This window comes from Camarhynchus parvulus, chromosome 1A (assembly GCF_901933205.1).
Source record: "Camarhynchus parvulus chromosome 1A, STF_HiC, whole genome shotgun sequence".
Lineage (NCBI taxonomy): Eukaryota > Metazoa > Chordata > Aves > Passeriformes > Thraupidae > Camarhynchus > Camarhynchus parvulus.
In genome coordinates, this window is record NC_044586.1 from 61,699,778 (window position 1) to 61,727,476 (window position 27,699).

Sequence of the window (27,699 nt, forward strand, 5' to 3'; positions counted from 1 at the left end):
ATTATGGGACCCGGTGAGAACCAAGGTCCTGGGCTAAATGAGCCTTTGGTCTGAACAGATTGGACTGTTCTTATGAAATGAGGCAGACAGAAATGAGGTAATTTAGCCAGGAAATCTATGCCAAAGCAAAAAGCTAATGTTCTAGTTCCTGAGCCTTGCCCAGTGCCATAAACAAAAGTATAAAGTCCTGCCTCAAATCCCAGTCAAGCGAATGGCGACAGAGCTTACTCAGCACATGCAAAGCTATGCACAATGTGCCAAGTAAAATTGGTAAGGATCACTTGTGATGGGGAGAGTGCATCAGCTTTTGTGCACAGCTAGCCTTTAGTCTCCCTGTGATTCTCAAGGAATATCTCTGTTGGGTTCCCCATGCATGGACAAATTGCCATATGCAAATTGCCACTTGTTTTCTATTCACTGGAGTTTTACAAAAAGTAGCAGTGGAAGCAAAAAATCCCTCTCACAGATTTCCTGCTCTAAAGCAACTTAATTAACCAAACTATCATATAAACAAATATTTAAAAGAAATAAGTCATTTAGCTTAGAATAAAGATCAGAAAATGCATGCAACAATATTTCACAGAGATAAATTTGGGGTTTTTTTCACTGACTTCTACAACTCATATACAGCCAGTGAAGATTCATGTGACAATATTATTCTAAATGTTACCATCACTTCCAATGCTTATTAAAATAAACTAATCTATTGAAACATATTGTAGGGAAGAAGAACTGATATGTAATTATCTATTTCCCTAAACTGTTCTTTGATTTGGTTTCAGGGTTCAAGGATCCACCCAGTTTTTGTGTTAATAGCCAGCACTGATGTCACTGGGAGAAACAGAACGGAAGATAGAGGTGGAGGGTGAATTTGAAGATAAATTTAATAAAAACATTAGAAAACACTGGATAAGAAAAGCAAACAAACATCCAATAAGTCCACCTCTGGTTTCACAACTTCCTTACTTCTTGATGTATCATAATATCCTTCCTTTCCCCTTTTTAATCATGCAAACTAACAGCTGTCTTTTTAAACATTTTTAGACTCAACTTCAAGTGCCTCACTCGATACCATATGTCACACATTTCCTCTCTTTTTTTTTTTTTTGTGAAATGGCTTCAGATAGAATGTTTTAACCTTATTTTCCTGCTGTCTGGATTTTGTCTGTTGGTATTCAGAAGCCTCTTTCTATCTCAAATGTCATTCATTTTAAGTCGTCTCATCAAATTTTGGTCACAGGTTTTAAATTCTGCACTGTTAATCTTCTTAACCAATATAAGAAGTTAAAAACTCATTTATTACAAATTGCTCTATGATGAGGATACTCGCTTACAGAGCAGCTAAAGTAGAAGATTACTGGTAGAAAATTAATAACTGCAAGTTGGAAACAGAAAATGAAGAACAGTAACAGGATGCAAAACAGACCGGGCTTGCTTACAATGGCCATATGCTTTCTTCTTTCTGCTGCATTCCCACCTTTAGACTGCTATCAACCTTACCATCACATTAGTTTTCAGCTGTTTATACAATATTCAGCATGAGGATTTGATCAACTATCTTTGGTGAAAATGTCTATGGAAGAACTCCAAAGACTTCTATTGTTAAATTAACATGTCAAGAGTGTGAACCTTAAAACCTAAATTTGACAGAATACCTAAGTCCATGTTGTTTTCAGGGGGCTGGCGTGGATTGTTCTAAGATGGACAATAATTTGCCTCAAGTATTGTACAATTAAATTATAACTGAAATTTTATACTGCTTCCTGAGTTCCCATCTTGGATTCAATATGTAATAATTTTATTCTTTCTAGTTCAGAGAAATATAAATCAATATTCAGGAACTTTTCTGAAATGCACTGCTTCTGAGTGCCTGACTCCTTTTATTTTATTATTTTAATTTCATTAACATCTCAGGTGCTATGGCAGATGTGAAGGATAAACACTATTTCTGAAGATGCAGAATTCTCTACATTGCCTAAGGATAAGGCTGGATGAACTGAGTGTGTTTCAGGTGAATTAAATCAGGTAAAATGACTTCTACCCTGTGAAATAAGCTGTAATCTAAGTCTGTAGGGAATAAATTGCCTTAGCATCAGGAAAGAGCAAAATCTGAAACAACCTTCAATCCTCCAACATACTTCCCTGCTGCCACCTATTCATCTTTCTCACTGTCTTTTTCCCTCCATTTCATGACCTGTGTTCTCTGGAACCTTAAGCAACCCCAAATCCCTCTCCTTTTGCTGTTCAGTGTTCTGCCTGTGATGCTGCCTATGGAGAGCCTATAAAACTCAAAACTAAACTGTTCTTTTGAAGCATCTAAACACTGAAAATTGTCAGTGTCAGTTTTACTTCACACATATGAGCAATCTTCCTGAAAACATTGAAATAATTTACTCAAATTTCCTTCTGAATGAGCTCTTGAGTCTGCTTTATATAAAAGCACCTTACTGGACACAACTGCAGAGGTAATTAATGCTCTAATTTGACATTGGCACATAAAGCCTAATGCTAGCTCTACAGAAAACAAAAAGTAGTCAGTGATGACAGTGCATCAGAGATTTGGCTTTAAAAGCAACTTTAAAGCAAATATACAGTTTTCATATTCATGGTTTCCAATTGTTCACCAAAATATCTTGAAAAAATTATTCCAATCTCTTTTTAATGAAATAATCTGATATTTCAGCTATTGCAATTAAATTCAGTTTCATTCATTCACCTATGCAATGCGAGTGGTAGTTATTTATGCTTTTTGTTAGATTTCATCTCACCTCTTACCAGATGGCTACTACATTTAAAATCCTCCATACATTAAGCACAAACCTTCAAATCCAATAGTTTTTTTTCCCTCTGTTCAACAAAGTGGCTTCTACTACAACATAATTTCTGCTTTTTAGGTAAAGACTTTGGGTGCAGTTGCAGCTGCTGTTGCAGTTTATCACACCCTTTTTTTTGGAAATTTACTTTAGTCTTGTGAGCCTGTAGGAGACCACGTGATTTAGAAGCAGCAGTGCCAAAAGAGAAAAAAGAAGGTAGGGAAGCTTGGGCAACTCACCACAGTTATTTAACTACTGCTCCAGCTTAAGTCTTGCAGTAATTGAGATCCTAATTAGCCCCAATGTATATTGCTTTTATCTCTTTGGGAAGTTTTAGAAGGGTTAATTCTGGATTTTTTTTTTCTGACCATACTGCTTACTACTCAGACAAACAAACAAAAAAAAAAAAAAAAAAAAAAAAAAAAAAAAAAAAACCATCTTCTTTTTGGGAACTTTTCCACCAAAGAAATAATTCTGCATTGGGATTTGATTCCTCTTATTCAAATGGGTCATGTGGCAGTGGGTCATTGCTCCATATAAGTAAGATGCCAGGCTTTTTGTAACCAACTGAAACCTTCAGCTTTCTTTATGTTCTTGTATTATCTGTTTTAAAGTATTTCCTTATTCATTATCTTTAATACCCCATGAAATACACTGATTGTAAAAATAATATCTAAGTCACTAAATGTTATCTAAACTACTTGCTATAATGTCAGCTAAAAGAAAACACATTTTTAAGGGAATCTGTATCATCTTTTTACAAAAAAAATAGCAGATATTTTCCTTTATTTTCTTTTAGCTCTCTCTTGAAGACTTTTATTTTGTGATTCTGATATGTGACTGTTTTTATAATGTCAGGAAAGTACCTTGAGTTAAAAAATTTATTGTGCTATAATCTTTGTACAGCAAGATTTAGCATTTCTGCATTAACCATCCTTTACACTGTAGTCTTACTATCTCCCTTCGAGGTAATCCTTTTTACAGAGGGTCATGGCTTTTCACTGTCTGTATGAAAACACATTTGCACAAAGAAATAAAAGCCAAATCCACAAACCTACAAATGACAAGCAGAAAGGGCTTGTATTCCAGCTTGCTTTCCTGCAAAATCCTTTGAAAGGCTAAACAGCCTTTTCAGGGCAAGCACTAATCTGCAGACTTGTATCCCTATGTTTGAATGTAATGAGATTCCAGTAAACACATGCACTCTGTGTCACAGTGAGCTCAGTTTAAGAGCAGCTTATTTTCAGCTACTTTCAGGCAGCTAAGACCAGATCTGAAATGCTACTTTAACTGAAATAAGAATGCCTGTGCAGGGATTTGCACTGAATTCATGAGACATTCACAAGTTTCCTTATGGACAAGGCTAATGTCATGCAGAGAGCTCTTTCACAATCAAAGCTTCCACTTCTTTGTCCAACTCTCATTTTTTAGTTTCCTTTCTTGACTGAGGTTAAACAAATTCAACTTTACCCATTAATTTTCTGTTTATCCCCACCAGTCTTCAAGAGAATACCTAAATCTTGTACTTGAGTCTGAATCATTGACTATTATATTATACCTGTTGGAATAATGTGGCCTTTTTCTATGCTAAATAGCAGTAATTTCCTTTCCAGGCCAGGCTGAATGGGAATCTGAGCAGTTTGGTCCAATGGAAGATGCCATGGCCTGGGAGTTGGAAGCAGACAATATTTAAGACCCCTTCCAACCCAAACCATTTTATGATAAATGATGCCAGATCTTTCCATATTCCAAATTCAGGGTAAGTTTCACAGATTTTTAGTTAGGAATCAAAATTAATGGTCTAGACTATATTCTACAGCCTTCAAGGGTTTTGTTCTTCAGTAAGTATTCCAGAAAAAGACCCTAGGTACAGAAACAGTAAGTTGATGAAGATTTACTTTTCATTACTCCCACACTTAAATACTGAAATGACATCCCTGTTTCCTATAACAAAAGATGATGAAATGCTTAAACAGAAAGGTTTGTTAAAACAGAATAAAATAAATTGTTATTCAGAGTAAATGAAGTTAAGAACCTCAACCAGCTATAATTAAATTAAATATGCCACCATGACTATTGTTGATATATCACCTTCATGATCATTGATGCTTAGCCAAACAAAAAATGAAACTTGGATTAAATAAAGGGGAAAAACCCAGTGCTATTGCTCTGCAGTTTTCTGCTGTTTGACACATGGTTTGTATTGTAGGTGCACAAATATCCCTTGTGAAACCCTTTGCAAGCTTGTAAATAAACACTGGCTACACCGAGTAATCCTGATTTATACAAATGGCAAATGTGTTCAGGTTTTATACTGGTTCCATATTTCAAACAAGCTGGAAGTATAGATGAAATGACTGGAGTCACTGCTTTGAAAAAGTAATCAATGCCATTTGTTTTTCTGATTACACACTTACTGGTTCGTAATTTAAAAAAACAACAAAACAACCTAAAAAAAAAACCCCAAAAACACCCTCATACTTCAGGGAAAAAGAACTCACTGGAAGATAATCTTCCTCTCTTACACTGTTTGTTTTCTAATTCCCCTCCTCTCTTACACAGTTTGTTTTCTATTCTTCCTTCAAAAACTGTCTCCAAGTTTGGAACCAGGCTGAATTAATCATATTTTACTGTCCCTTAGAGGTAAAACTCTCTATTATCTGAGAAGCTACAGCACAGGGAACTGAACAATTCTATAAGAATCTGAGTATTAAGACCTTCTTTTCACTCCTACATATGATAACTTTGCATAGGCTTGGCCCATAAGTGTGCAGAGGGGCATCTAAAGATTATCTGGAGGACAAATAGTTCCACCACCTCTAGTTACCTTCTCTGGGGACTCTCTTTGGCCTGGGGAGCCAAAACCATTTTCGCATGACAATGACTGAAGCTTCAACTTTTAAGAAATCTGAATTGCAGAGAGCAAAACCAGTTAAGGCCAAATGACTTGCCCTGGGCAGAAGCCTGAGAAATGGAGAAGAACCCCTAACACTGTTGTCATCCTCCACCAAAACGTGCAGCAGTTTTCCATATCACGGACAAGATGGTGCAACCACTGTTAATTATGTCTCTGGCATAAAAAAAAATAAATTTCAGAACATGAAAAATCCCCAGATTTCTATCACGAATTCTTAATGTTTCCTGCTGCTAATACTTCATGAGCTGCTGTGAGTGAAGTTATCTGTAGCACAACATATATTTCTTTTTTTATATCTTTTCTGTTTCATCAGAAGACATAATTAGGCAAAACATTTAAAGAGTAAACTTAAGGTATGTTAATAATGTCATTGCCTGGAGCAAAGCCAATGTTTCAGGAGGACAGCAGAGATCTGAAGTTTACATCTTCTTGCTTACATATGAAAAGGTCTCAGATGAAGGATCTATTTATCTAGAGGATTGTTTCTCCTTAAACAAAGAATAAAAAACAGAATGTACTGCTTTATTTGCATTTGTCACTGCCAGTTTACATAATACTAAGAAATTATTTTTTAAGTCAAACTCTGTCACTGATGTGGTCCATGTCATATTTCTACTTTAAGAGGTGACAAAAAATGTTTATATCCACATCAAGCTGCTTGCTCAACTTTTCTGGTGTGGTTTATATTAAATACAGAAGAAGGCAGCAACTTAGTAATCCCTGAAAGCATCCTCGTGATGAGTCAGACTGAGCTGTTAGCAGAACTCAAGTCATTTGGTACCAGGTTTTAACTCCATGTAGCAGCAGAGGTGTGAAAAAGACCAAATGAATTTTAATACTTCTCTAATCAGAATGCTGCTACTTGAGCTTTGCACTTATGCAGCACATGGAACATCACTGTGATAATTTTGACATTCCATTTCTCTTCATCAGTCTTGTCACTGTTCTTTTTAACATGCATCAGCTTTATTCTACATGTAAGAACAACCAAAATTGTTTTATGCTTAACAGCAAATGGATACATCTTCAAGTCCTCTGACCAATAATATTAGCCATTTATATGCCTGCTATTCTGCACATATAATAATTACTACAAGGCTGATATTTAATTTACTTAATTAATTTCACTGTGAAGGCATATTTGAAGCCAGGTTACTGAACGATTCCTCCAAGGTAACCATTTAACAGCTAAGTAACCTTTAATTACTTGCCATAATGATACACATCTAAGACGGATTTTGTTATACTGTGACATCTGAGCACTTTAACCCAAAGGTAGTTAGTAGCAGTCCCATGCAAGATTCATTATGGATCATATTTCATCAATGGAGAGTATTGTGTTCTCATCTGATTATGTACTTGCAAACATTTATTAATATATCTCTCTGAGTGTGACCGTGTTGCAACTTGGAGAAATCCATAGATTTTCATAAATCAGGAAGTATTTTTTAACTAAACTATATAGAATCATACAGACAGTTCTTCTGGACCTAGCTGATATGAGCTCCAAATAGGAAATTGCTTAGTGATGGACAATGTGTACAACTACGATTAGCAGTGCAATATTTGAAACTGAAATAATTAAGATGTAAATTAATGCTGCACTGCAAGAATCACTAGTTGTGATTTATATCACTACAGGTGAGAAGACAGTCCAGACTTGTAGATGACTGCAAACATATACACAAATTAAAATAGATTAGATGACATAGCAACTCATCACCAATTCTAACAGGCATGAATTCATCACGATAACATTTATTTATTCTGCACAACACTTCTTTTTAGCTAAGTTTTCCAATGGTGACTGTTTTTTTCATCCAAATGTTTCACACATTTTCTGACTCACTGAGGTACAGAAAAAAATATTTTTACAAATAAAGCTTTTTTCTGGGGAAAAAATAAAAATAACCATATGCGAATTGTCTGCAGCAAGTAACACAGAAGCTGAAGAGAAATAAAAAGCAGGCATTAACTAGTCTTTCCTTGAGTTCCCAAGAAATGTTGCAAAGTTACTCACCCTTTCCAACGAAATGAGTTACTTAGGAAATAAACTAATTTACTCCAAGTCCACAGAGGCATGAAAGAGCCAGAGGCATGTCTTTCATCTGAGTCAGGTCATACTCACTACATTGTTTTTCTTACATGAATGAGGGAGAGGTGAAGGAAGGAACAGAAGGGCACAGAACACTTCCCTCACAGGAATGGTGTTTGAGGGAAGATGCAGAGATTCTATATGGTTCTTGCTCAGGAGCTCCAAGAGAAGCCGGCACATTTCCAGACTTACCAAGTGCCATAAACAGAAAACAAGTTGTTACAAGATATGTAAGCAGGAATTCAGCGTGAATGGAAGAGTAAACAATTCTTTTTCTAAGTGACTTCCAGTGGGTTTATTCTTGGATTTTGAGAACAGAAAGAGTTGCTGCAATCACTTAGTCTGATTTCCAGCATCACACAAGCTGTAGGCATATGGGACAAGCACAAATATTTAAAACACTGCCTGTTTCACAGCTCTTCTTAATCTCCCACAGCATTTCAGCAGTAAATTGATTAACTCTTCACAGCAGAAGATATATGGACTAATGCAAAAGGGAGATAATTATTTATGTATATACACTGCTTTTGTATCTGTTATTTTTAGATAATTCTGTGCACAGTCCCATGTTCCTTCCCTGCACAAAACACAATGTCTGTCTAAGCCATGACCTGTTCCTTAAACTGCGTTTTCTTCCTGCTCTGAGGCAGCATTGCAGCAATCAAGCACACATGAGTACGTGGTGTCTGTACTCACAAGAGCATTGTTTAAAGTAAGATGAAGGATTTTTTTTCTCTTATAAAACTTTCGAGATCTTGACATAACTGACTGCTAGTTTATTTGTGTAATCTTATGCCAGCAAACCATACGACGCAAAAAGATGAAAGGTTGTATGTATACTGGCAAAGAAACATATTCTTTATACTTTGTAAGGGTATTTAGCAAAGTTACAAAGTGTACAGTGGGTAAATTACATCTTCTCTTGTTTTGCAGAGATCCTTCTTCTTCCAGCCATCTTCTCTTTGTGTCTGGCATATATGGAATTAATTCTTATTCACTTTCTTACGTGATTCAGTAACTTTTTTTCCTTAGGAAGGAAAGTACTAACTACGAGTCAAATAAGTACTGTTTTCTTACTGAACTATGGAGTAGTGGAATTTTATTATTTAAATTAATTTAGATGGCAACAAATTTTAGACAGTCCTTGTATAACAGGGTAGAGAAGAGACTCAGTTTTAAAATGTTTTAAAGGTAAGGAAGCATCTGGAAAGTATTATGAGAGCTTTTTTTTAATATCAGCATGAGTCTGTAAATAAAAGTGAGGATGGTCAAGATAGCAGGAACAGAACAATTATTTCCTGTTCCACCAGGCAACTGCTGGAAGTACCTGTGTCCTGCTGTTTACTCAGAGAAACAGCAGCTTCACCTGTAGTTGCTTTGCTTTTTATTAAAAGAGGTAAGATTTCATCATTGTGGAGAAGCCACTTCTGTCATGCCAACTGCAGCTGCTGGTGAAAGAAAGAGATGTCTAAGGGACTTGAAAGCACACCAAGGAGGCCTTCCATTGTAAAAAGTGACTTTTTCTTTCCTGAATCTGTTTGAAAGCTTCTACATCCATGAATGTTCTCATTTTTCCTTTGGGGAAATTCCCTGTTTTTTGGGAATTCTGAATCAGTGAGAATCTTGTGGTCAGAAGCAACATCAGAAACAGGTTTTGAGGAGATCAGGCATGAACGCCTCCATCACTGCTTAGCAGGCTGTGCCATGGCCATACTCAGCCTCACTGGGCCCTTCCTTGGACTAACAGCAGTCACCTTGCCAGTGTACCATTAAACTCATATAATGTGAACATGCAGAAACTATGAATATTAGGTTGGTCCGAAAGCACGGGAAAAGGCAGTGCTTTCAGACTCACACGTCTCTGAGAGTTAAATATATCCCACAGACTAAAAAATGCCTGAAAGGCACTCCAGAGCATGCCAGCTGTCATAAACTTTCAGGCAAAGACCAGTGAAATTAGTTCACCAATAAGGCCTTCGTTAGATTCTCATGTCTGAGTATTTAATATAACTGGCTAGTTTGCTGTTCAGCATTTCACAGCACTGTGGTCTGTATGTGGAGCATCACCCACAGCTACAACCTGCTGCATTGTGACCTTGACTGTTTAGAGATTATTTGACAAGATGTTGGTACTGAGCTACAAACATAATACAGTCACTTCCGTCAGTGGTAGAAATCACATTTATGATTCTTCTTCATAAGGTCAACCCCTGTCAACTGGAGCCTTGTGATGTGAATACCACAATGAATAATGCTGCTTTGATGCTCATCTATCCAAACCTGAGCTCGGTAACTCCTTCTTTCAGTTTTGTTTCCTCCTGTGCCTCTAAATCAAGAAATAATTCTATTTATAAGTCATTTCCTCAATTCTATACTGTAAGCTGACTTTCCACTGTTTTTATTACATTGGTTTCCCAACAGATGGTGGTTTGTTATTTTATTTTTTTCTCCCCCATATTGGTCAAGAGATCAAAGGATTTGACCATACTTGTCTTTTGTTTCAGGAGGTGTGTGGATGAAATTTTGCATATGTTGCATGACTGTGAAGTTGGGTTAATGTTTTCAATTGTTACTCTAACAAGACCCAAATGCTGAACTTCTGTGTTACTAGAAACATTATAGGCTCTGTTGATGAGCCAACATAATATTCCCACCCAGAAAATTGGATCGACATTTTAATATAATTGCCATACCTCTTAAAAGTACAATCTATGTCTGTAATGAATTAGGAAAACTGTATCATCTCATGGTAAAGTAAGGTAACCATGTGTCAGTGGGAATATTTATATTACAGGAACAAATAATTTATCATAGCATCATTTAACTGATAGGAGAAATAATGAACATCCAAAGGCAAACAGTGGGTGTATTTTCAGCTCCTCTGGCAGTCATCGCTAAAATTCATTTCCTTAAAGTAGTCACAAAGTTCTGAGTAATCCTTCTAACAATGCTAGAAATTAAAGCATTTTTTCTCTGTGACTGTGAAAAGGAAAAGTGCACCTCAGTTTCAGCTACCCCAGTGTAAGTCATAGGGAACTCCACTGAAGACAAATAGTTATAGAAAAAAACACCCCATACTTTAAAAGAATAAATTAAACCCAGATCCTAAGAGGGTCTTTAACTTGAATCACTCATTATCTGAGCATATCCAAAGTTACCCATGGTTTTAAGACATGGACTCACACAACAAGACATCACATGTGGTATCAGTGAAAGTCCACCCAGTGGTTATGCGTGTGCACATGTGCACGCTCCCTTCCTCAAATTTACTTCCATGGAGGTCTCCCTCTATCTCAGTCTTTTTTTCTCCCCTGCAGCAACATAAACAAAAGTTTTCCCACAGTTCCGAGACTTATTTCTTTGAACCTAATGAATATGTCGACTGGCTTTGGTTTCTTATTCATGGAAGGCATTCAGCTGTGGCGCACTGTGTACAGCTCTCCACTGTAATCAACCAGCACTGCTCCGCCACCAAGGACGAAAGCCATGTACAGGGAGGGAACAATGGTCTCCTCAGTTATCTCACTGGAAGCTTTTTACTGCAGAGATTCCTCTCATTAGGCAGATGGGGGTTCCAATTTTAGTTCAAATTTTAATTCAAATAGTTTTTCAAACTATTACTCACACTTGACCCTTTCTGTATTGGGGAAAACCGAAAAAAACATTCTATGTTATCAATTTCTTAGTTAGAGTTGTTTTTTTCCAGCAGTGCAGGACAAGATGCAGTATCTTGCCAGCTCCAAGCTTACTTCTGTGCCACTGCATACCTGTAGAGATCAGACCAGATCCACGGAAACACCAACACTGTCTCCAGACCATATCCTCACTATTTCTCCCTCATCTAAGACTTTTACTTGTTTCAATTAAAACCAAACTCTAGAATGCTGGAACATCACCTGCACAGTGATTTCCACTTACATTTCCTTTCAAAATCTGTATAAAGTAATATTAAAATAATATTGTTCTGGAGTTCTTTTTTCAGTTTGGTTTGGCTTGGCTTGGTTTCTTAAGAATAAACTGGGAGGTCTGCCATAGCAATTTGGACATATTTATCAAGTCCTAAACAAAAGTAAGTTGCTGAATAGCTGAAATGATCAGACTTGAATAGTGATTAGAGTTTCATTAGTGGTTTCTGCTGTGCAACAAATGGCCCTTGCAGTTGTAAATTCCATGTCTTTGTTCTGTTTTTCATCATATCTTATACCTCTCCTCAGTATGACTTACTAAAGAACCGTGCCTCCATTTTACCCTCAGCCATGTAGTCTGAGGAATAAAGGTGAAGAAATAAAATAGCCACCACACTGCTCTCACTTGTGTTAGTTTAAAACTTGATTTCATGTCCTGCATGAAAATGTTCAACCTGTAAATCTCAAAGTGAGCCGCAGACATAATTACTGACTTTGTCACTTTAGACATAAATATATTCCAAATTACTTGGGTGTAATTATGAAATACGCAAGGGCAGGAGTGGATGCATTAAATGACAGCTGAAAACCTACAATGTTCATATTTCCTGACAGTGATTAAAGCATGACCCCTTTGCTAAATACTTTACTTCCAAAAATGGTATTTGTACCACATGTGAATTTTAAGATATTGAGCCACATCCTTTGCATACTTATGATTTGGAATATCTCTATTCTTACAAATACACTTTTAAATAGGAAAATGGAAGGTCAAATGGATCAGCTAGTCGTCAAGCATTCAGCTGTCAAAAAGGCACATCCTCCTTAACAGAATTTACCAGGATAAAAAACTGTCGCTACATATTTAATTTATCATACTTTCATTGTGTTTTTTACATTAACAGTTTAGTATGCATTATCATTTTTATTAAGAAATAGATCCTTATCTTGATAAAATAAGATACTTGGGGGGGGAAAAAATCAAAATTTTTGGTTTTAGTGTTCCACTTTTCTGAGGATGAAATATCTGCTGCAGCTGTGTAGACTTTCCCAACAGTGCAGGGTAGGAAAGACATCAGCCATTGCTGCCACGTGTGCTATTCAGTTGAGAGAAGTTTACTTCATAAATTAAACTATTCCGACAGCTAAATTATCGCATAAAGCCTAATAGTCTGACTTTAAAGGGTCTGCTCTGGAAATAAATGTTTATTGGAAATATATTTTGCTTGGGGATGACAGGATGAAGTTTTGAAAAATCTGAGTTTTCCTGGTTTAACTTCTCTTTTAGAAAAGCAAGTGTTCAAAATACAGCTAAAGTCAAAGGAGATCTGCAGTGTATTCAAAGACAGGCCTTCATAATTAATAGCATTTAACCATGAACCTGATTAATATTTGTTTACAAAGGGGTTTATGGAGTTTTTCAAAAAGTCTTTTAAATGGGAATCAGGTTACTTCTTTATGGTGACCTACTTCTGAAACTTTATCACATGATCATGCAACGTAACAAGAGGTGCCATTCTGGGACATAGCACTCAGCCTGTAAGAAATGCGTACTTCTGCACGATGGTGCTTAAAAACATGGAGAGCTTCTAGCACCACATCCTGGTTCCCTTACTGAAATATTTTTCAGACCTTACCAGAACAACTGATGCACTTAGGTTTTCATATGAGAAAGGACTGTCATGTTCTCTGCCCTTTTCCTCTACTCCTCTTGTAAATGTTACGTTTGGTCATTGAAAAGTAAGCATATCACATCCCTTCCCAAACAATGCCACAATGAATTATGGCTTGGAAAAAAAATTATATGCTATATATAGCCACATATAGCTGTATATAAAACTGTATACTTAAAATATGCTAGGAGGGAGATAGCTATGACAAGATTTATTCTTTTTTAACATGTGGAGGTAAACTGTACATGTGTGAAGAGCCTGATTTTGTGTGAAGCACTTTCACACAGGGTAGCCTAAGGGACTGGAAATCAGTGTCATGTGGAGCACCAGACAAGAACATCAGTACAAGCAAAGTGTTCTAGTGCTTGGGATTTCCCTGTATGTCAGAAATCACTTCTCAGCTTTTTATGACACAAGGCAAAGTACATCAGCCATTAAAGATCTAAGAGATGTTTTCTTTTTCTCCATGGTGAAACTACTCATGCAATGGAAAGAAGTGCTCCTGTCTCTTCTTTACACTGCATGAGTAGTTGTGCCTTCTGTCTCTTCAGTTTTGTTTTTCTGTACTATAGTAACAGGATATCTGGAAGTTTGAAAGGTTAAGGCACCTGTGAACTAAAGAAGGCTATTGCAGTCTGTAAAGCAGATCATCTTTTAATGGCATTTCTCTGTAATTATTGTGATGCTTAGAATGAGTATGTCACACATAACAGTTCAAACTCAAATGAGAATAATCCTTTAACAGTATCCTTTTCCTTCAAACTTTCTCTATATAAGCATATAAATACCATATAAAGGTACAGTTAATTAGATGGAAAGAAAACTAGCCTCAGGTGATTTCTAACTTAAAAAACCATTTGCTCTAATGTTTCACTTAAAAACCACAGCTCAGAATCTTGACTGACATAAACTCACACAGGTCTGCTGTCTTCAATGAAATTAGACTAATTTATGCCACATCCACTACTACTGAAATCATTGTTTCATCCAGATTTTTTACATTAAATAAACACACCATGTTTAGTACCAGCAGTAGCACTGATCCTTCAATTAGTGTGTTTCTTCAAAGAAAGCCATTCTTTCAGGCAAAAATGCTCTTCCATCACTATATATATATATATATATATATATATATATATATATACACAAAATATATACAGAGAGACAAACTGATAGATGCATAAATGTGTCAGAACAAGATGTCCATTACTTAGGAAATGCACTCTGGACCTCTTTCCAATATGAAGAAAAGAAGGGATAAAAAAGAGTGGAAAGAATATTTCAGCAAAATTTTATGAGCTGAACCAAAGATTTTTAAAATACACAGAGTCCGGAAAAAGCAAATATGTTACAGGTGGTAGCATTATATAACTTCATATGCAATAACTTAATGTTTTATGTACATCATAAATCTAAACTGAATTTAAACCTTCTTTATTGATTGAGAAATAACTTGCAAGTAAAGTAATCCCAGATCTTTTAAGTTCATGTGGTTAAAAATGAGTTTTAATCTGTTGGACAATGACAAGAAATTTGGAATTAGGAGACAATAAAAGAAGCTGGTTTAGTTCTTCAGACAGCACTTAGTGATTTAGCTCTGCTGAAGAAACCCTAATGTATTCCTGCTGAGGATCTGGCAAACAATTTTGTAAAGCTCTTGCAATGCCTGTCTGAGCATTAAAAAAAAAAAAGGTACTATAGGGCATTCTGTACACCTCCACCTGTGTGTAAGGGTTAAGTAAATGGAAAATCCTGTTCTTACTGAAACAGGACTGTTCCCTGCTGGTTCACTCAAACTACCCCAAAGGGAGCCCCGGGGAAAGGGAGCAGGGCTCCTTCCCCCTGCTCAGGCATGCATAGGCAGGTGCATTCTGCATCCTGTTGTGATTTTCTAGGGGGTTTAATGCACCTCTGTGTCTCCCTGCAGTTGGATTTGTTCCTTTCCAGCACAGATCTGACTTGTTTAATTTTGCAACCGTTAAGTACAACACTCCTACACATCCAGCCCTGTTTCCTCAGAAGTCAGTGGGTGCAAAACACAGCTTTACTAATCACTTTCTTGCTTTGTCTGGTAATTGGTTTCTTGTATTATATTGCATTATAAGGACAGAATGCCACATATTGCCCAACCCCAGATCCCTGAAGTTTGTGTAGGTGTCTGTGTTAGGTCATCTCCCCTAAACTCATGCACATAAAATGGATGATATCAAGCTTTACATTTGGCTGCCCTCAGGTATTTTCTGCATATCCACACACTGTGTTCTCTCTAAATATGTTCTTTCCTGCTTCCTCATGGCTTACGTGCTTAAAGCCTATTGAAACATTGACTTTATTCTTCCCTCTAAATACTGTGGTTATTCAGCTTACACATCTGGAATGGATTTAAGTGAAGATTAGTCTGCTTTACTCCTCAGACTGCGGTGTAATTCACAACATATTAGGTTGTATACATTTGTGCACATCATTTTTAATCAGATGCACAGCATGCCATTCATATCCTTTTAGCTTTTTATTATTACTTCTGATACTGTACTTCATCAGACTCAATTAAACCTGTCTAGTTCCATCACCAGAAATTATTTTATTCAGGTATGGAATGGGGCTGTGATACACTGCTTCATATCAAAGACATATTCAACAGATATAACAATTCATATTCCCATTACTTTATGACTGTCATACAAAGTAATTTATTTCCTTTCCCCAGTCATAAAAATTGTACCATGTTCCAGCCTCCTGCAGCCTACTCCAATTGCTTCCAGAGTCTCCTCTATCACTTGCCACTCTTCTCTTTAAATTTTACTTCTCCAACCTCTCCAGTTTGGCACACACACTGATTTCCTCTTCTTTGGATTCAGGCAGGTGGGTTACATTCAGAGCTCAGATAAACAAGCAGTCATACTAGAGAGTAGGTACATTCCCTGACTATTCCCCTAATCAGTTCACATTTACCTTTTGTAAGTGCTTGAAAAATAAACAAGCAGATGGTGAAATCAGTTAATTTTCCACAAGTGTTGTGGCAGAAAAGAAATCTTCAGGAAGTATTTTAGATGGCAATTTTTAACTCACAATCAACTGCTTGTCTCTGCTTATACTATTACCTTCTTTAGTATGCTGGGGAGGTATAAACTCAACATGATACGGAAGCAATGGCCCTTTGACACGTCCAGTGCTGCTGTCTGACATGAGAACATAAACCATCTGGCTCTCACAGATGCAGTGTGCAGGGGTGCAGGGGTTAAGATTGTATCCCCGTCATTCATGGTGTCTCTAATAGCTGCTGTCAATCAAGCACCCTCCTCTTCCTCAACTCCCACAGAAGAAGCACATTTGAAATTCCTAGCTAGGTTGTATGGGAGAGGAAGGAGCAGACTCTAGCTGAGAGAAAGTACAGATTATTTTTCACTGCAGATCTAATAAATTAATTTATTCATCTGATTTTCACCCTTTCAAGGGACAGAACCCAGGCTGACTGTTAGATTTGTCAAAGTCCAAGAAGAGGTGGGTACACTGCATCCTGCCTGCCTCACTTTCTCTCCACATGGGCAGACCTGACCTGAGAAAGCAGTAAATCCTCCTGCACAGCTATTCAGAGGACACAGAAACTTGGGCCACTGGAAGGGCAGGTGAAGATGATTTCACTCATATTTTAAGTATGAAAAAGAAAACAAAAGCCAGTGGTGTCTGAGGCAATTCAGATAAACACACTCCTGATTTCCCTCATTTGCAAAGAGGAAAGTAAGGATCATGAGAATGATTCAGGCTAAAGGAGACTTACAAACTTACTTCATAAATGAAAAAATAAAACCAAAAATGAAAAAAAAAAACCAAAACCCCACCCACAAAAATTTTGATTTTTTTTATAGTTACAGGCTGCTAAAAAGAAACTAAAACAAGACTCCTCTTTCACTCCAGGGCCAAACACATCACTGATTCAAGACTTTAAAAAGCCAGAATGTTAAACCAAGGTTAGATCTGGCCTCTCATCTCTGATCATCCTTTCTATAAATCCTTGATAAAGTGTGTGTTAGTTTTATAGTACAGCAATAAAACAGCCAAATGTAGAAGTAAATGACCTCATACGAGCTATCTCTGTGCAGATAGATTCCCTTGGCAGATAGCCAAGGATTGATTGACACACATCTTACGGAACTAGAGTTAATTAATATGTCTACCAATTCCCAAATGGATCTCAGGAAGCAGAGAATCTGTTTAATGCAGCAAGCAATGACATACCGTGTGTGGTCAAGAGACAATCACTAATTGCCAAGAATGCATTGTAATAAAGCATTAAAGAATATGAACAAAACCCTTTCTGCTCTGCAGCTCCCTTATCCCTTCAAACCTTGTTCTTGGGACATTTTAAAGATTTATGTTTCAAATATCAAAAGACATTTTCATATGGCAAAACAGTTCCCAGACTATGAAGTCAACACTCAAAGGCTCTGTTGATTTTTCAATGAGAACAAATAGTCATCATTCATTCAACAATGATGTCTTTATTTTCAAGGAAATCTGCAAACCTGAATTGCAAAGGCATAAGGTAACTTGAAAGAGCTGGTTTTTTGAAGATCACAGAAGCTACAAGTAACACAATTATGGATTCACTAGTAAAACATATCCATAAATGCTGAAAGCACATCAGGAGTCTGACTGCTAAACTGAAACAGTCCATTGAGCAATACTCATGTAAGCCAGACAGAAAACACAGTAAAGGAGACTAATTTATATTACATACTTGACAGAAAAATAAGAGATAGGCTGCTCTGGAGAGAAAAAGTATTGAAGGGCAGCGCAGAGACATTGTAGTCAAATCTTCAGCCAGGAAAACCAGTCTAGTCCCATGGCTTCCTTTGAGTGAATCTGCTTTTTACCAGGGAAGATCCTGCTTATCTATTTAGTTATGATGGTCACTGAGAAAATGGTACAAGAGCTACTGCAAGAATTCTGCAATACTAAGCAAGAATCAGCAAGAGATTAAAGAAATGGGTGAAAAGAGAGTGATTTATTTTTCACGAAAAACTAAGGAAACCAAACCTAGGTGATATATGAAAAACTGCCAGTATGTTAGGACAAACCTGAGAAGGGGGATTTATGAAGGTGTGATACTATTTTAATTCTCAGCTGGGAGAAAGCTGAGGTGGTGTCAGACTGTACTGACTGGGAGGAAACTAAAAACAGTGTTGGGCCCAGGATAAACACAGTGGCTGAACAACCCCTCTTATACCTGGTATTTGTCTCAATTACAAAAATCTAGTGCTTTTTAACTTCATGAGCCAGGTAGAATGGGCTTACTTACACTTATTTAAGCCCCTGAGGGAAGAGATGCTGTGCAGGGCAGGGAAGTTAGAGATACTGCTGTGATTTATCAATCAGCAAGTCAGCACCTGATTCGGGAGCAGGTCTTACCAGATCTGCTTCCCAAGCCACAGAAACTAGTGAGAATGCATTTTGGCTGAAAGAGATCATGGCTAAACACCAATAAAGATTAAAAAGAGCAAAAAGAAAAATATTGTTTTACGATAGTTTACCTCAGGATGGCTTCCAACATCAATATAGGTGCAGACTGGATGAAAAGCCCCTGTTCCACAAGCATACAGGTGGGTTTGGTTGTAAGCCTTAAGCACCTTGATGAAATTAGCACATTCTCTCTGCAAAGAAAAGGAGAAAAAAAAATTATTCATAGAGTTAATTCAGTGATTCTGGCTAATGGGAGCTCTTCTGTGTTAGAGATAGATATGGCTGAATGAACAGATTTGTTAAGTGTGATCATTTCATGCTGTTCATAAGATTGTTTACTGCTAAGCATTTAATAAATAGCCTGATTTAATTTCTCATTTAAATATCTTTGGTTGCTATTTAATAAAGCATCCAACCTCGAAGAAAAGATTACAGAAAAAACATCTTAGTTTTTGTTTCAGACATGCTTCATCTTTGTAATTTATGCTATTCCTGTGTTTTCAAGACAAAACCCATTTACAGAAATGTGTCAGAATGAAATAATGAAGAAAAATGGACCAACTGTTTGCTTGTATTCAATTAAGTAACAATTAGAAGAAAAATGGGCCAGATGGAAGGAGTTGATGAAAACCAAGTCATTGATATAGCATTTTTAACAATCATATGAATGCTGCCTCACCCCCACTGCCTGTATCTATGGGCCAGTCTTACACATATGAATACATATGTTAAACTTCCATACAATCATTGACAGCCCCTAGAATACAAGCTTTGCAAGACCTGGACTTTATACTTTATTCCTAAGCAAATTATCCGTCATGAGTTATTTTAGTTCTCAGCAAATAAAAGCTTAATAGCAATACTAACAGTCCCTAGTACAAACATTATCTGGTACCTGTTAACAAAACTGTCAATATTAATGCTTAATGTTATTAAAATAGATAGTCAAGACGACAACTTTTTCCATTTGTTTAATATTTTTATTTCAATCTGGTTTAATGTAGAAAAGAAATACATCAATGCCTTCAAGTCAGTCTGCTGACACAATTGAAAAAAATGGACTTCAAACAGAAGGAAAATGAGAACAATGAAATTAAGTATTTCCAGTAAAGTCTGTGTTTAAGATGAGGAAAAATTTCCTCTGTGTATTTGATGACTTTTGATACACTGCTCAACTCCACCTCTCCAGGTAGACAAGGGCCCATGGAAGCACCACCTGAGCTACTGCACCCACAGAAATCTCCTTGGCTGGCATCCTCCCTCTCTGTAACTCACTTGCTAATTAAACCAGATACTCCCAAACACAAAATAAAGGCTCTGCCAGGAAAATGCATGTGCAGTTTGAGGCATGCCTTAGGCCTCCACAGGGAGAAGCAATGAACTTACACAGATGAAACACTGATTCCCTGCCTCACACAAAGGACTGTGCTGGAATGACATTGCTCTTACAATTTTATTGTATATTTGCATAACAGATAATGGCAATGTACTAAAAAGAGCACCCAGAGAAAAGCATCCAGGATCTTACTGCAGCCCTGACTTACTGCTGTTATCTTTACAACAGAGATGGAAGAGAAAACATAGAGATAGTTAAAGTAATCCAACAGGAAATTGAAAGAAATAGAGATCGATGTTACTCTTAATTCTTTCCATTCTGACCTTTCTTACTGAAAACACACAGAATTTCTGGTCCATTCTTATTCTTCCCACACACAAGTATAAACATGAGCATACATTTATTATATTTATGTTTATCCACAGACTGCTTTCCTCTGTCATATGGTAGAGTACTAAGCAAATACTGGGAATAAATCATAAAAGAACATTTTTCTATATTCTTATTAATGCTGTTATTCTTTGCTGCTTTAAGAAATATGGAAAACCCATGAGAGTGTATTAAAATTTCAATGTCTACAAGAGTAAAATGGACAAATACCCCAAATTCATGTAACATTAACAAAATTGAAATAGATCCCTTCTTGAATTCCGACATTCTGTGTTTCAGATGGAACATCTGACTTTGACTTCATATAATTTAAAACTGAGCAATGATGCGTGCGCATTATTAAATAAATCGGAAATTTCTCACTTAAAAGTTGTATCTGGCCTGATATAAACCCAACACTGTTTCTCTAGGACAGTGCTTTGCCTCATCAGGTTTAATGTATCATGGTTTTAAAAATGTCTTCATGGTCTACTACTACCCTTTACTAAAGCTGTTAAAATTACCTTCCTGAAGAACATGAAGTGTTAGAGGCTGGCGGCCACAGAAAAAATGCTGTGAGTAGATGGGCTGGACCTAGAGCCAGTGTGAATAAATTGTGCTGATTTCAGAGGAATTATTCTGATTTACAGCAATGCACCACCTGTGACTGTATATGCACTCAGAATCACATAATCACAGAATATTCTGTGTTGGAAGGGACCCACAAGGATCATCAAGTCCAGCTCCTCAGTGAATGGCCCACAGGGGGACTGAACACACAGCCTTGGTGCCATTAACACCATCCTCACTGAGGCCATTCAGCTTATCTGTAACACACAGCAAGAAGGTATTAGAAGGCTAATGCTGTAAAGGTGGGATGGAAAAACCCTACTTAGATTAGGGGCAGCAGTCTTCTTTGATTTCTGCAGATGAAATTAAGAAAAGTTCTATCACCACCTTCACTGAATTATTCCAGATCAGCCTGAGGGAGAAGGTGCATTAACCCTATCATAGCCATGTTTGAACATACAATATTCACGATTGATAGTAGTGTAAATGAGTAAATATCAGTCAAGTGACTTCAAATTTACAATGTATTTCCAAAAGCAGATTTAGCTTATTCACCCTTCTTTTCAAGCTCTCCTAATTCCTTGTACAGGGTGTTTTCTACCTTAGATGTCTGAGAAATACAACAACAACCTAGTTAAACAATGGGGAAGGTAAATACCTACAGCAATAAACCTTTGACTATGACAAATAAATTTATATAACATTTAAAGTTCCTAGTCCAGTTCAGACTGCTCTTGTAGCTCCCCTCTGTTTTATAGCTGCATAAAGGAACCATTAAGGTCTATTCAGTAAATTCTCATACACCTCTCTACCAGATTAGGTTTCCTTATATATTTTACATGGTAGTAAAAAAATAAATAAAGAGGGGTATTAAACTACAATAAATGACATCAAAGTAAAGTTAAAGTTCTGATTTAATCCCTTGTCAACTCAGGAAGTTCAAAGTGAAGTTTCTTCCCTGCCTGGGAGACGGTGCTATTCTCCCTGGAACAATAGCAACAGGCACATTGATTTCCATCTCAGACTCCTTCCTTTGTCTAACTGTGCTCAAGCACAGCTGCACAGGTACACCATTATGTGTGGAAATGTCATATCTGGTCCTTTGATATTCTGAACTTAGCAAGAGTTTGCTTTGGTGAATATTGGGTTTTCCTGGTTTATGTGACTCTGGGACAAAAAAGCTTCCCACAAGCCTGCAATAAACCAACTTTAACAGCTTTGAATGACTTGCAGAGACTCTAAATCTCAGCACATGGGTATGACAAAGAAGGTATCAGGGAAAGTGTGTGTGCACTGAATGCAGTTTGGGTCTGCCACCATGTGAGACTTGGGTGATTGACTCCCATTCCCATCCCCATTCAGTTTCCCCATTCCTGCTCTCACAGGACAACTTCAGTGGCATTCAGAACCCCTGGCTTGTGAAACCTGGCAGGCAGCTCTGCTGGTCCTGACACTGGTGGCTACGTCAACCCCACTACAAAGCAGCTCCCCAGCCCCCTTGGCTGGAGGCCTGGAATGCCTTGGGTGTCTCCAGCTGGGCTTGCCCCGCTTGGCATCAGTGTCTCCCCCTGCCAGACCCCCAGGCTTGCACTGTATTGTTGGTGGGGAGGTCTGTGCCAGCAGGACGAGGCATTGCACTGTAGGACTGCAGAGTCTAAGCCACTGGAAGGGAGACAAAGGCAATGAAAGGCATGTAGTGTCTCACAAAATACAAAATGCAGCAGACAGCAGACAGTAGAAAGCACCCACCAGAGGAAGAGGAGGTAACCCAGAGGCAGAAGCTGAGAGGAAAAAATTATCAGGAAAGTTCAACGCTGTGCTGTGTGCAAGTCCAGCCATCCAGTGCTTTTGCATCCATTTTTATTTTCCCCAAGAAAGGGATGTTGTTCAAAGGGAATATATTCTGGACATATCCATACCCTTTGGATATTGTTCTTTGTCAAGTAAAACAGATGAAGAAAGAAAACCAGACTTTAAATATTCTTTTCCATGTGGAAATAAGTTTTTTTCAAACCCGAGATCAGGGTGTTGTGGGAGTTTAAATACTTTTAGCCTAATAATGTGAATACGAATTAATGCAAGGTTTGAAAAGTTCTGTTTAGGCAGGAAAGTATTACTTGGATGAGTTATGAAAATAAATGTTAAAGAAGAGGAGCACTGGGATCATCACAGTGAATCATTATAAATTCTTGCTCCTAATAATCTTTTTCATTATAGTGAGTAGCTTAATATTAGGAAACCTTTCTTGTCTATATGAAGCTAAACACTGGTTTATGCCCTAAAGGTTGAGTTTATATATACATACATAGAGCAGAAAGCATGAGTGCTTGCATATGGCACAGAATGTTTGAAGTAGATATTCAAAGGGAAAATTAGGTACATCATGTGGGAGTTATTGCAGTCCTCAAAAATACCCATTCATTTATCTACCTACCCCTGGAGAGGATTAATCTTCATTTATATTTCAATAAATGCCCTAAGGTTTCCACAAGAGCTGTAGGTTCTGCCTTTGGCCTTGTACAGAAGTGCTTCTATCTTAAAATCCAAGAAACTAAATCCCTACATCACATCTGAGACCTTCTAGCACAGCCTGCAAGGTCTTCTTCTCTTTTCTGACACAGAGAACTTCTTTAGATAGCTACTTTTCCATGTATATGGCTGGATCTGCTGGATCTGTGTCTGCAAACAGTTGTGATTGCATGATTGCCAACAACCTCCAAAGGATGGCCAAAGAAATGGTGGCATGTGCAGTAGCTGAAGCAGTCACCACAAACCTCAGGCACAATCCAGTTTGTTTCTTTGTTTGAAGGAATGTGGACCATAATCTTCACCAAAGCCCAAGCAGCTCCCATAGGTTTCCTGGGGTTAGTTTGGTGCATAAGTGCACCAGGGTATCCAACTGGAGCCATTCTACCTTGCATCTGGGAGTTAACAGGTACGTTTGGCCACCTGAGGGAGCATGCCCCAAAAATTCACTGGGCATTCCTGAGTGAGAAAAAGGATTGAACTTCAGGTACCAAAAACCTTTTTACACTTCCTCTAGACTAGACTGAAGAAGTTGTGGGGTTCAGATTCTCAGTTCCACGCTGATGATTTATTGAAATTAAAGTGGCTAAAAGAATTCGCACCATACTATGGTAATGCAGCCACAGCACTACCTCAGCTGCAAATTCTCCTGTGCTAAAGTCTTACTTGTAAAACAAGTCAAGAAATTATTAGATTGTCAATTACATTCAGAGTGTGAATTAAAGTCAAAGAGATCCAGTGTGTCTGGACAGGTATGGGAACTCAAAATTTTAATTCCAAATTCTATAGCAGCTGTAAGGGCAGAGGGCCTGTCTTGAAGAGGAGATAAAGTGTTAATTAGGTTTTCCAGAAAGGCACCCACTATATGAAGATCAATGTATCTGACTTACAAACCAAACATGCAGATTTATTTTTTAAGGGTTTTCTGATATTTATATATCGAGTTGATAGAAGGGCTTATGCAGAGAGAGATTAGCCTGAAAAAATAAATTACAAAGAAAATGTCTGCAACCAAAAGAATAAGAGCCAAATGCAGAAAGATTGAAAAACAAACAGTAAAGATATGTAACACTGATTAGGCTGTGTTATGCAGACTTTTCCCGGACAGTTACAAAAATAAAGTCCATCCATCTGTCAAAACATCTGCTCCGCGTATGAAAATTAAAACAGAATTTAGGTAGGTTTTATGAGTTTCCAGTAATTATCTCTCCTCCAGAATCCTGGAAGTTACGTCCTTCGATCTGGATTACTAATGCAGCAAAGAGTTTTTAATGACATCTTTTTAAGTTGAAAGATAAGTCCCTGTGACTAACTAATATCCAGATTTTTCTCCTTATTTTAAGAAAGTGGCTTCATTTTTTCAAACCAATAGTGATGTCCATACTGCTTCTCAGATATTGCAGCAAATGCAAATGGCCAGATTATGCAGGGCAATAAGTAGTAGGCTAAATGATCCTTTATAGTATTATTAGCTTCAACAGTTTTCTGCTGATTTAATCCAGATAAGCATCAGACTCAGTAATACATTCTTCCTTTATAAAATCTTCCCACATAGCCATGTGATTAAAATATTATAAGATTTTGTCTGAACTGGATGGACAAGAGGATTTAGAACTATCATCTAACAGCTGGACAAGCAAAATAAATACATGTTTTGTCTTAAATCAAAATGGATGGACAGCTTTCATATAAAGTCCCATGCATGAGGTTAATTATTATGTTTACTTTTTTCTTCCTTCTTCTGTCCCATTAGTTGAATTTTCAAGTGATGAGGTCAGGGATATCCATGGAGAATAAGTAATCCCTGATATTACTGCTGTCATTCAAATTTATCACACTGCTGAAAGATGTTCTGGACTTATCGGGAGCTTTTTAACTTCTCTCTTTTGCTGGTGGGCTACTGCTGACTGCCATCACTTCAGTCGGTACTGGCAGATATCTTCTTCAGCATGGAGCAGCATTGTTTCAAGGAAAATATTTCTGAAGTGTTAGTGCAATAAATATACGTGTGATTGCCATGTACACAGATGATGGATTCTCAGCTAGACCCAGGAAAGACTTCAACATGTCAGCAAGCATGGGCGAGGAGGCCTCTTCAGGGTGAGCTCTGCATCATGTGTGCTTTCACAGCTCCTCTTGTTTGGGTGCAAGATTTTGTAAAATGCAGGACCATTATTTTAAAATTATTGCTGTGTCCCTCTTTTTATTACAGTAACATTTGGAAAAATACTGGTCCAAGTGCACAGTTGGCTCAACCAGACCCAGAATAAGCAGCGAACAAAGCAAGTTATTGGAGTCCTGTTAAAAGGAAATGGTCTTTTAAAATTTGATTTTATTAGAGTAAGCTGGTTGGCAACAGCACTGCAAAGCTATTGTGGTAATGCTGGCAGGAACAGGAAAGTCCCCAAGCACTGGGAGCTGTGTGCAGGCCCTAATGGGTGGGGAAATCCTGCCTGGCACCTGTACTCCATGAGATAACCTTCCCGCTGAACCTGTATAGGCAGGTGCGTGATTTTAGAGTGGGGGAGGATGGCTGGCATGAAAATGTTTGCAAACTGTGATTTATGACTGTGTACCCCTTGCAGCTGGGATCAATACCATCATCTACATCCCCTTTTTGTCATTATTGCTCCCTGCAATTAGCAGGATCAATGTTTTATAGCCCTACCCTCTGAAAAAGCTACTCTGCAGTGGTGAGTGAAGCAAGTTGAGCACTTGAAGTATTGGGGTCTCTGTTACAGAACAGGCTCTCTATTAACTTACTTCTGCATAGTTACATCCCCCATTTTTAAAAGCCTTACAGGCAGTGTCCATTTCATCACACATGGACACACACACACACAAATCCAATACAAACTAAGATTGTACCTAATTTTTCAAAGCTGACAGATCCCTGGATTCAGTGGCCCTTATGCAGGGCTGTGATCTACAGGACTTTATATGGTATTGTGATTTGGGGGATCTGACTCCTTTGAAGATGTCATAAATGACTCTACTCTTAGGCATGGCAACCACTGCCAGAATTGCACAGGAATCCATTGATTAGTTTCATACCTAGATTTTCCTCTGGCTGACAAGATATGCCCTGAGAAACTTCAGACTGATGAGGGCTGATAAGACATTTTTGGTTGCATAGTTCAGATGTACACTGTGTACAGATATATACTGTGCTCCCAGTTATCTTTCCAAGTAAGTTATGCCTGTTATCTGTCTGATTTTTTGATATGACAAGAGTTCTTGAGAATATTTAAAGTGTGTAATTTACTCAAGTCACAGGATGTCTGCATGAATTTAAACCATTAAAGCATCAAGACAAGAGAAGTGAAGAAAGCAGATGATTAAAAAAAGCCAGCCAAAAAAAAAAAATTAAGGCAGATATATCCTGATTCCTTCAAGCCACAAAACTGCAAGCCATATTAGCAAACAGTTGTACTGTCAGCACACTTGCACAGCAGATGGAAAGCTTCTCTGGTTCTGCCTTTGTGTTAGTGAGGGCAAAACACAAAATGTCTCCCTGCCTCTCTAACTACCCACCTGCAAATCTGGGTCACCACTGGTATTTGGTAATTTGGCCCAGGGTTTACCAGCAAAGCCAAGCATGGAGGTAGCTGAGCTGGGTGGGATATTCCCTAGGGTCCATCCTGAAAACAATCTTAATCCAGAAGCCATTAAAAGAAGTCATTAGAAGCCATGCTTTGTAGATGCCTCCCTTGACACATCAGACCTCTAAACCTTCGTCATTAGAACTAACCATTTGACCCAGTGATCTTTGGAAGTAAAATTTTTACAACTTTTTCTGCATTCAGTATGTTCAAACTACAAGACATGGATCAAGCCCTGAAATTTTTGCTCAGAAGATGCATATAATAAATTTTCCAGACCTGTGAACAGCTAGAGGGATGCCAAGAAAAGGCTTCAGCACAAAATACCTGATTTAATGACTATGTCATATTTTTTACATCTGGTTAATGCACAGTTAACAAGACAAACCAAAGTCTTCTGTGGATGCAGTCCAGCAAATAAGTGGGTTTTTGG

The 27,699-nt window shown here is 37.6% G+C and overlaps 1 protein-coding gene across 4 annotated transcripts in view; it reads right to left on the reverse strand.

The window, feature by feature from the left end:
• The window catches only part of SEMA3A (semaphorin 3A), a 322,318-nt gene that overhangs the window by 79,685 nt on the left and 214,934 nt on the right, over positions 1–27,699 (reverse strand). For all 4 annotated transcript variants that reach the window (XM_030961129.1, XM_030961130.1, XM_030961132.1 and 1 more), the window contains one exon: positions 18,935–19,054. In XM_030961129.1, coding sequence (XP_030816989.1) covers positions 18,935–19,054 — 120 coding nt within the window. The remainder of the gene's footprint in view (positions 1–18,934; positions 19,055–27,699) is intronic.